This window comes from Sus scrofa, chromosome 13 (assembly GCF_000003025.6).
Source record: "Sus scrofa isolate TJ Tabasco breed Duroc chromosome 13, Sscrofa11.1, whole genome shotgun sequence".
Classification (NCBI taxonomy): domain Eukaryota; kingdom Metazoa; phylum Chordata; class Mammalia; order Artiodactyla; family Suidae; genus Sus; species Sus scrofa.
In genome coordinates this window covers 23,119,562-23,129,797 of record NC_010455.5, presented here as the reverse complement: position 1 = coordinate 23,129,797, position 10,236 = coordinate 23,119,562, and the positions used below count along the sequence as shown (strand labels likewise).

At 52.0% G+C, this 10,236-nt stretch overlaps 1 protein-coding gene across 1 annotated transcript; it reads right to left on the bottom strand.

The window, feature by feature from the left end:
* SLC22A13 (solute carrier family 22 member 13) lies at positions 615–9,785 on the bottom strand. Its single transcript, XM_003132117.3, has 10 exons — positions 9,132–9,785; positions 5,172–5,275; positions 4,821–4,975; positions 4,450–4,618; positions 4,182–4,302; positions 4,001–4,095; positions 3,564–3,778; positions 3,277–3,385; positions 2,479–2,694; positions 615–2,300 (listed from the first exon to the last, which is right to left on the bottom strand). Exons 1-10 carry the CDS (start codon positions 9,507–9,509, stop codon positions 2,102–2,104), a joined length of 1,761 nt encoding a protein of 586 aa, XP_003132165.1. The 5' UTR covers positions 9,510–9,785; the 3' UTR covers positions 615–2,101.

Here is a 10,236-nt window from a genome sequence, read left to right as displayed (position 1 = left end):
TTGAATATACACACTACTATATATATTAAATACATAGGTAACAAGGACCTACTGTATAGCACAGGGAACTCTACTCAATACCATGTAATAACCTATATGGGAAAGAATCTGAAAAAGAATGGATATATGTCCATGTGTAACTGGCTTATTTTGCTGTACACCTGAACCTAACACAACTTTGTAAGTCAACTATACTTCAATACAATTTATTTATTTATTTATTTATTTTTGTTTTTTAGGGCTACACCTGTGACATATGGAAATTCCCAGGCTAGGGGTCAAATTAGTGCTACTGGCCTATGCCACAGCCACATGGGATCTGAGCCACGTCTGTGACCTATACCACAGCTCATGGCAACACCAGATCCTTAACCTACTGTGTGAGGCCAGGGATGGAACCTGGATAAGAGTCAGATTTGTTTCCGCTGTACCACAACAGGAACTCCAAATAAAATTTATTAAAAAAAAAAAAAAAAGCTCAGGTCTCACCCAGGGCACAGGACAGGGGAGTGGCTTCAAAGGGTCTTCACCTCCTAACCTGCTTTCAGATCCAGCCTCTTTCCAGTTCTGCTGCCAGCACCCCACTTTGTCACCGATATGAGCATGAAAGGAGGTTTTAAGTGTTTCAATTAACTTTATTATTGTAATGACACCCTGCCGTTTTTCTTTGTTGGATGCTTTCATGCTGGATTCATAGTCCCACACTTACCATCCCTCCAGGCTGCTTAACAGGTGGGAGTGTGAGAGGAAGGATCTGAAAGAACATTTTGGGGGACTGGTAGTGCCAGTGGGAAGGAAACACTGGACCTCATTGGTGGGAGGGTGGCTGGAGATGCCTTTGAAGTCAAGGCATGGGGACTGGGGTCATTTGCTGAACGAGCTCTTTTTCCACCATGGGGTGACATAAGGATGTATGGTGTTCCTTCAGGGCAAATTGACGCTGGAAGAAGATAGCCTGGCATGAGGGAGCCTGGTGGGACCCCATCTAAGAGGGCTGTCCTCTAAAGTAAGAGGAGCCACACAGTGGCAGGAGGTGAAGAGGGGTCCCCAGGGTCTGTTGCCAGCACATTGCTCATACTAAGGACTGATGCAGAGGTCCTGGGAGGAGACTTGAGAACCCTCAACTACTCCAGTGGAAAAGGGAATTTTCGGAGCCTGCCAGGGCCACTGACTGATGATTAATGACTGCAAGTCCAGAAAGAACTACCATTAGAGGCTGCCAAGTAAGAAGACCTCTGCCCCTTTCCCTCAGCCTGCACGGATGCTGCAGGAGCCAGAATAGCAGAGCATAAAAAGCATGAGGGGCCAGAAAGGAAGAGAACTAACCCGCTCCCTCTCCCCATCATTGGTCCCTGAGGGTGGGGCAGGGGAAGGAGAAACTTTGAAGAGAAAGAGACTGAAGCTTCCATTCTTCCTGCATCAGTCTCCTCTCAGCTGCATCAAATGTCCCACCTTATCCAGACAGACCTGGTCCAGCTACTGGAGGAAGTACAACCTTCCCTTTTCCTTCTTCTTCTTCTTTTTTTGCTTTTTAAGGCCGCATCCATGGCATATGGAGGTTCCCAGGCCAGGGGTAGAATCAGAGCTATAGCTGCCGGCCAGAGCCACAGCCACACCAGATCCAAGCCATGTCTGCGACCTACACCACATCTCACAACAACACTGGATCCTTAATCCACTGAGCGAGGCCAGGGATCAAACCAGCAACCCCATGGTTCCTAGTCAGATTTGTTTCCGCTGCACCATGATGGGAACTCCAAACCGTCCCTTCTTCCACAGTGTTTCCTCCACCTGCCTGGATAAAGCCCACAATTTTAAGTGTGTTTCTCTTCCTACTCAAACATACTTGGGAGGCACTACCAGCTGTTCTGCTCTGGGCTTGACTGTGTTATCTTGGCAGGGGGATCCCAGATGGAGGGGATGAGAGCAACCATATTTTCCAAGAGAACAAGTTAAGCCCAAGACACACCCAAGACCCTAACTTAGAACAGGGCACCGGGGTGGCGGGGGGAGGGGGGGTACTCTGGGGATGAGAAAGGTTTTGCAAGGAGGATGTCTTTGGGACTGGGCTGGGCAGTGGCTGGCTGGCTCTGGGGCCAGCTCACAGAGTGCTGTCTCCATCAGCAAGGCTGGCTGAGCTCCCAGGTCCAGCTGTCTCCAGGGGAGTGTGTAGGCAGCTCTCTGCTGCTGCTGATCTGGCTTTGGAGACACAGTCAGAGGTATGGGTTGCTCCAAAAGCTACCCCCGAGCTGGAAGTACTTCCTGAGGCCTCCAAATCCCCTTCTGAGTCCTTCTGAGACCTGGAGGGAGTAAAAGGCCCTCACTGGCTGACCAGGAACTGGCCCCTTATTATTCTTCCTCACCACCCCTTCCCAGAGCAGGGGAATCATGAGGGTGCCACATGGGCCTCTAGGCAACAGTGGACAAGGATGAGGCCACTAAAGGGAGGTCTCAGGCTTCAGACAGCAAGCAGCTCACCGTGGGTAGGACTTTTGCTCCAGGTCATGGATGGTGTCCTTCAGGGATTGGCCACGTGTCTCTGGCAGCAGGGCACAGAGTAAGCCAGCCCCGATGGGGAGGATGCCGTAGATGAGCATAGGGGCGGCAGCATGGTACTCGTCCAGCATGATCACGAATGGTGTCAGGATGCCCCCAATCCTTGAGGGGATGCCCACCAGCCCCAGGCCTGTCTGCCTGCAGGAAGGCCAGTGCAAGCTGAGCAGCTTCAGTCCCACTGGGCCACAGCCCCAATCATGCTCACCTCCCCGGGAGAGCCCAGACCCCTCATTTGACCCCCAGAGGTCTGCAGGGTCTCCAGGCTCCTGCGCCCACCCAGCCTTCCAGCCTTCTGCTCCTGCAGTGCTGAACTTCTCCTAGTCCTATCATGCGGCCTGCGTCTTCCACCTCCAGGCCTCTCTGCCTGCCTGATGCACGCCTGCTCACCTATCAAGTCTCAGGTCAAAGGCTGCACCTCCTGACCACCTCCTGCCCCCACCAGAGTGTTCCTTCTGAGCCATTCACGGAATTTGGACCTATTCCATGTTCCAGTCCTGACAAGCCCAGGGTGTGGTCCCTCCTGTATCTGCCCTCCACTGCCTTGGGGACAATGTGGGAGCTGGGACTAGACAGAATGCTCCATGCCTCAGGCCCCATCCATCCCTGCTGCCCCAGAGCCAGCTCTGTAAGCTCTTTGGGGAATAGCGTGAGGGCATAGGAGGGATGGCCCAAATCAGGTCTCAGGAGGAGAAGAGCAGGAGTTGCACCTGCAACCCTTACCTGATGACAGTGGGGTAGAGCTCAGCAGAATACACGTAGGACACAGTAAACCCAGCGGCTGTGGCAAACTTGCCCACCAGAGCCAGCACAGTGATCACCACGGGCAGGTCTGGTGAAGGATGTCAGTCAGCCAAACAGACAGTAGCCAGCCCCATCACCTGGGCACTGACCCTGCCCTGCCCTTCCAAACTCCTCACCCCTTCTGTACCCAAACCCAGAGAAGCCCTCATTCCTCAAAAGGCAGCAGGTGCATGAGGGGAGGCAGTTGGAGGAGCCAGCCCTGGTACCTGCTGGGACAAAGATGATGGCAATACACATGAGACCACCCAGAAGCAGAGTCCCCATTTGGCTCCATTTGCGGCCCAACCTCTCCATCATGAAGATGCTAGAGTAGCGGGCAGGCACCTCAACCGCTCCAAAGATTAGCTGCGTCAGGTAGATGTCAAGGCCAAAGTCCCCCACCTTGAAGCCCAGGCCATAGTACACGAGGCTGTCCACGAACCTACAGAGTGTTCAAGATGTTGTGTCACTGCTGGGTGAAGGGACACCATCACACTTAGCAGGAGACCCCACCTTGGCCAGAAGTGACAACAGGAGATAGGAGCACAGCCAGGGAGAGATGCAGAGTTTTCTGCATAGCCCAGCCCAGACAGCCACCATCCACAGAGAATGGCAGCCCTTTGGCTTGGGCCTCAGGGAGGGCCGTGGACCCCTCTGCACTCACCAGACGTAGGAGAGAATCAGGGTGACCTTCCGGAGTTGGGGGTGTCGGAATAGATCCAGGGCATTCCCCGTGGGGCCGGTCTTCTCTGGGACCAGCTGGGAGGGAAGTGCAGAGTGAGGGGCAGGCAGGAAGGTCTGTGTGGTCAGATGAGGGGCAGGGCTGGCCCAGCTGCTGCAAGTACCTGGCTCAGGAGCTCAGGAGAGAGTTTTTTCCTGTTGACAGAGGCTGCCTTCTGGATCAGTTGTTTAGCCTCCTCTACCCTCCCATGGGTCAGGAGCCACCGTGCAGATTCCGGCAGAGCCCTGGAGGTCGGAAATGGCTGTGACCTTGGGACCTGGACCTGAGTCTTGCTACTCCCGCAGGAGCCTTCTAACACACAGCAACCCCACACACCTTGCAGGCTCCCACTCCCAGACGTGACTCCTGATGCCCAGGCAGTTCCTCCTCACCAGATGTAGAAGAAGAGCAGAAAGACAGGTGAGGCGCCCGCGATCTGGAGGAGCCTCCAGTTCCGGATGCCATAGGCGAGCCCGGCTAAGGCCATCTGTCCCACCGAGAAGGAGCACTGGGCCACAACCACAGTCCGAGTCCTCCAAGAGGGTCCTACCCACTCTGTAACTGTGAGAACACAGAGGCTGAGGCTGGGCTGGACCCTGCCCTCTCACTCCCTGCCACCCACAGAGCCACGTGTCAGGAGCTGTGGTCCTGGCCCATCAGTGCCACCACGTGAGGTACAGGTTGCTGACTGGTCCTACAGGCAATGTGGGAATGTGGCCACCCAAACCCCAAAGCCTGACAGCTTCAGGGCTCATATACTCACGGAGGGTGATATTGCTGAAGGTATATCCAGCAACGGCTGTGGCCACAGCAAAGCGCAGGGCCATGTAGAGCTCAAAGCTGGGCACAAAGGCTGTGCTCAGGCCGAGGATGCCGAAGAGTAACAGCTGGAGCAGCACAGTGATCTTCCGACCAATCCTGGGGTAACAAACAGGCAGGTCGAGAAGGGAACGTCTGAGGGAAAGAGGAACAGAGACCAGCCCCCAGCCCTGCCCTGGGCGCTCAGTCTGCGGGAGGATGCATGGCCCCACCTGGGAGCCCTGGAGGGGAACCAAGCCCTGGGCCCTGAGCCCAAGAGCGTGTTGGGGATGGGGGAGTTGGTCAAGGCTCTTACCAGTCGCAGAGGGGCCCAAAGATGAGCGCCCCAACGAGAAGGCCAGCCATGTACACTGACTGGGAGGTCTCCTTCAGGTGCTTCCGATCACAGACCAGGTTAAACTGGGGCAAACACAGGCAGGTGTGAGTCTAGGGGCAGCTGGGGCAAGTCTTTTTATCATCTAGTCCATCCAAGACAAGCCTCTCAGGACAGAAGTGGGGCAGCTTCCCAAACTGTATACCAAGGCACCTCAGGGCACCAGCATGAACTCAGGGCACACAACACGATACTTAGAATTATAAAGGGAAATACAATATTGATGTGATACTGCTAGCTCCAGAGAGTTCACGCAATTCTTTTTGGTGATATCGTATCTGTTTGAAGTCGTGTCTTTGGTGGTTGCTATGAAAACAAGCACCACTGTTCTTGTTTTCATAGCAGAAAATGAGGGTGGTAGGGTTCAAGGATCAAGGCGTCATGAGATTCCCAGTACATCCTATTAGGAAGTAATTGCATTTATTTTAGGAGGAAATGAAAATTTTCTCTCTGTTTATGTGTATTACGTATTATTATTTTTTAAACAGCCACTGAGTTGTTAGTACATAAATCCTTCTTAAGTTGCTTAGGACAAATTACTTAATACATGAAAATGTTAGGTATTTTTTTGGCCTGAAGATGCCGTGTAAAATTAGTGACCTGGTAAATCAACTATAAGGGAAAAAATAAAAATAAACTGGAAAAAAAAATGAGTGACCCACTAAGGACGCAAAATTTGGGAACATACGACAGTCACTAACTGTGTCTTCTTGACAAATCAGGTCTCTTCTCTGCAACATGGCACCACTGTGACCTCCTTGGGTCTTCCCAACTTTTCCCAACTGGTTGCAAGATCCCTGCAAAACTGCCACCATTCATAGGCAATCAGAATCCTAAGGAGCCCTTGCAGATCCCGTGCAGAAGCAGATTATGATGGAAGAACACAAAGCCCTGTGTGTATGCATGCACATGTGTGCCCCCCCGCTCCTCCCACACACAATCTGTTAGCTGATCTGCTAAAGTTTTGTTTTCCCATGTTCAAAATGGGGATGAAACAGACACCATAGTACTGGAGCCTGATAGGATTAAAGGAATTAGCCCATATAACACGCTTAGCACATTGGCTGTGCTGTCAGCAAATGTTAGCTCAGGGAGGGTGCCCTGGTCCCTGTGCCATGCGAGTCCTCCAAGGCTGCCATCCTGCTCAGTGGACACTATTTACTACCTCCTTGGGGTTAGACATCTCCTATCTTATCAAATCCTCCTCCTAACCGCGTGAAGGCTTATCATCTCCTCTGTTCTACAGAAGTGACAGAGCCTTGGAGAGATGCCAAGACCTACCCAAGTTCACATGGTGGTATCATGTTGCAGATGGGACAGAGATAAAGAGGGTCCCAACTTGGGACACTGGTCATCAAGTCATCAACCTCGCAGGCCTTAATGCCTCCTGTGCGCAGTTCTGTCTGAGGCCTGCCTCACACAGTGGCTCACAGAATCCCAGGCCCACTTCTTGGGGCATATCCCATCACACCTCCTTCCCCCATCCAAAACCATCAATGGCTCCCTCTGGTCTCTAGAGGAAAGGCCCAATTCCTCAGCACTCTATCTGAAAGAGTTGGTTCTTGCCTTTTCCCTCTCCCCCTTTTTATGTCCCCATTGCTCACACAGGCCAGGCATTTTTGCGTTCTAGACCCTAGAAATGGCTATTTTCTCTCTGCTTCCCCTTCCCCCCCATTTCTTCCTTGGTCCTAGGACAAACCATGCTATTGCTGCTATTCGCTGATGGGCTAGTTCCCTTCCTTTTCAGATATTTGTGTGGACAGGTAGACTGAGAAATGTGCTCTGTCCTTCACGAGCACACAGTCTATAAAGAAATATGCTATTTTCTTCTCAAATTCAGATTATGTTTCAGCTTACATGTGAAGCTGCTAGTTAGAGTAAGGAAACTTGGGATGTCAGCTCAGAGGGAGTCCTTCGAGGCAGTAGCAGCTCCCCTGTTGACATTTAGGAAACAGAGGTGGAGCCCTCACACAAGGTAGCCTCACTCTGGAACAGAGTGTGGGGTTGTCATATAATTCGGGGCACAAAGCACCAAAAGTGTACATTTCCTTGGGAGTCCCAGTCATTGGAAGCAGGTAAGGGAAAGGCTAAGAGGGCCAAGGTCCAACCCCAGGGTCAGCAAAGTCTAAGTTGGTGACTGAAAATAAAGAGAGATCCCTAAATCCTTGAGAACATCCATTCACTTGCCCAGCCCTACCCCAGGCACAGCATGTTACTGCTTCTTCCCAGACATGGGATCTGCTTCCTGTTACCAGGTCATTCTTTTGCTGTTCTCTATCTACAAAGGCCTTCTCCCCTTCTCCAACAACCATCTGGTCCCTTGGTGACCAGCTCACAAACCAACACTTTCAGGGAGTTTCCCATCCATTCCCTCTTCAGGAAGAAGCAAATTCGAGGCTGAGAGCCCACCTAGTCCTTTGTCCCTCTACAAGGAGCCCAGATCTTCCTGGGTTCCTGAAGAAGGCAAAGAGGGTGCCTCTGTCTCTGACCGTTCCTTGGGTAGTTAATGCTCAGTGGGTGTTGGTTGGATATCGTTGCATGAATAGTCCAATAGTGGCTGTGAACAAGGGTAGAGTTTGCCCTGAGCATTCTGGAAGTCAGCCTGGGCTTTAAGGGTGGTGATATGTGGCCAGATGGACAGAGTTTATGAGTATGTATAGAGGTAAGCACCCCCACAGCATCTACGGACCAATGAAGACCCGACCTATCGGGTGATGCTGGGGAGATGATGGAAAGGGTACTGAGTCAGACCAGCCTAGGCTGGGCTAGATCCAAGGGTGAGCAGAGTTCAAAGGCCACTATTCCTCCTTGGGATGGAATGAGGTGAAGGGTCAGGGCCTGGGGGTCAGGTTTATGGTCACAATTTGTTTGCTTATTTGTTTGTTTTTTGCCACGCTAGTGGAATGTGGAAATTTTTGGGTCAGGGATAGATCCCACACCACAGCAGTGACCTGAGCCCCTGCAGTGACAACGGTAAATTCTTAACCTGCTGCACCACAAGAGGACTCCCATGGTCACATATTAAAAAGGGAATGTTTATTCTCCGGGCTCCAGATTACCCTCCATGAAGGCTTGGGACTTGTCACTGCAGAGGTGAGCACTGCACAGATCTTCAACACCTGCCCCTCAGCTTTCTAGGCTATCTGTGCTCCCTGATTCCCACTAGGAACTGGGCAGCAGGGGTCCTGAATAAGACTCCCAGATCCACCCTCAAATCTTTATGTTGCTCTGGCCACATCATCTCCCCATTCTGTAGTGTGTGGGAGGCAGCCCTGCCTGCTCTGAGGTGGCTGTGGTAGGACCCTTGCCACTGATCTCTCAGTCCTGCCTAAGAGAATGCACTAAGCAAAAGCAAATGCTCAGTTATGTGCGGGACAAGTCCCGGAGTTCTGAGTGTCCTCCAGCATCTCAGAGGCAGGTGGGCAGGCAAAGATCTAGAGAGACAGCCTGAAGGCAGGAAGCTGGAATCAAGCAATCAGGAAGGCAGATGAGTGGATAGGGAAAGGGTAGCATCAGAGGGTTAGTTAAACACAGAAGATAAGCAGGCAGACGTGCAGGGGTGGACAGAAAGACCAAGGTAAATGGACAGGCAGATGGGAACATGGGAGAGAGAGAGAGGCATGAGGACAGGAGAGACAATTGGGAAGACAGGCAGAGATGAACGATAGATGGGCAGATGCTCCATACAGAGGAAATGGATAGAGAGGAAGATGGGCCAGCAGGCAAAGGACAAAGAGAAAGACAGGGGACCAATGGTCATTCAGACAGGGGGTGCATGAACAGCTATAGAGGCAGCCACCCCAGGGACTGAGAGCAGAGAGTCAGGCAGAAGAGCTGACAGACCCCAAACAGGCACAAACACGGACCAAAGGGCAGCCTTACCTCATTCATTAGGGACCGGGGCCGGCCTTCAGGATAGACCCAGCCTGTCTTGCAAGGCTGTGTCTTGTTGAAACGGTGGCTAAGGATGTCTTCCAGGCTGGCACCGTCAGGGGGTGGCTGAAACATGAGGCAGGGCTCGGGGCTGCCTGCAGCATCCAGTGGCACACTCAGTGCCAGTTGCTCAGCAGTGCTCAGGTTCAGAGTCTGGTTCTTGACCCAGGCCACTGAACAGTGGTGGGTCTCATCCAGGACCATGAAGACCTGAGCAAACATGTAGAAGGCAGTCAGGAAGTTGGGGACACTCAGCAGTATCAATAGCTGTACCTGGAAGCGACCAAAGGTGCCGATTTCAGCCAGGACCTCGGAAAAGTGAGCCATGGTCACTGGTCACCACCTCCTTAGTAGGACCACCAGACAGCTCTGCAGCTCACTCGGGCACTGGTTCTTCTGGGCAGTGGTGGCAGCTCCGTTAATGTTTAATCCAGCCTCACCTGACTCCAACTGTAACATCTCAGTTATCTAGCTCTGGTCTAGGAATGATAAAATATTATGAAAAAGAGTTCAGGGAGTTCCCACCATGGCTCAGCGGAAATTAATCTGACTAGTAACCATGAGGATGCGCAGGTTTGCTACCTGGCCTTGCTTGGTGCGTCAGAGATCCAGCGTTGCCATGAGCTATGGTGTAGATCGCAGACACAGTTCAGATCCCTTGTTGCTGTGGCTGTGGTGTAGGCCGGCAGCTGTAGCTCTGATTTGACCCCTAGCCTGGGAAATGCTATATGCCGCAGGTGCGGCCATAAAAAGCAAAAAAAAAAAAAAAGTCCATGACTCTGGCTTGGAGGACCTGAGGATGTTTTACAGACTGGGTGACAGGCACCACAAGAGGAAATTCTCAGGCCAGGCACATATCAGCAAGCTTTAGCCAAATGTTATGTGGTGCACAGCAACAACACCCCTAACTAACTGTAATATCCTCTACAATTCACACCAGCACAAACCCCTGCCATTATGAGAGAATCCAAATTCTGAGAGTAGTTTCAACACTGCAGGGCAGTGGGGGATAATTTAGCAGAGTAGCAATGACACAGGCTACATGTTAACTCTG

Excerpts from the sequence above, each read along its gene's own strand:
- SLC22A13 (XM_003132117.3), bottom strand. The coding sequence starts at position 9,509 with ATGGCTCACTTTTCCGAGGTCCTGGCTGAAATCGGCACCTTTGGTCGC. Across the intron at positions 5,276-9,131 it reads CCCGGTCCCTAATGAATGAG|TTTAACCTGGTCTGTGATCG; the intron begins GTAAGGCTGCCC and ends TGTTTGCCCCAG. Across the intron at positions 2,301-2,478 it reads GAGCAAAAGTCCTACCCACG|GTCTCAGAAGGACTCAGAAG; the intron begins GTGAGCTGCTTG and ends TACTCCCTCCAG.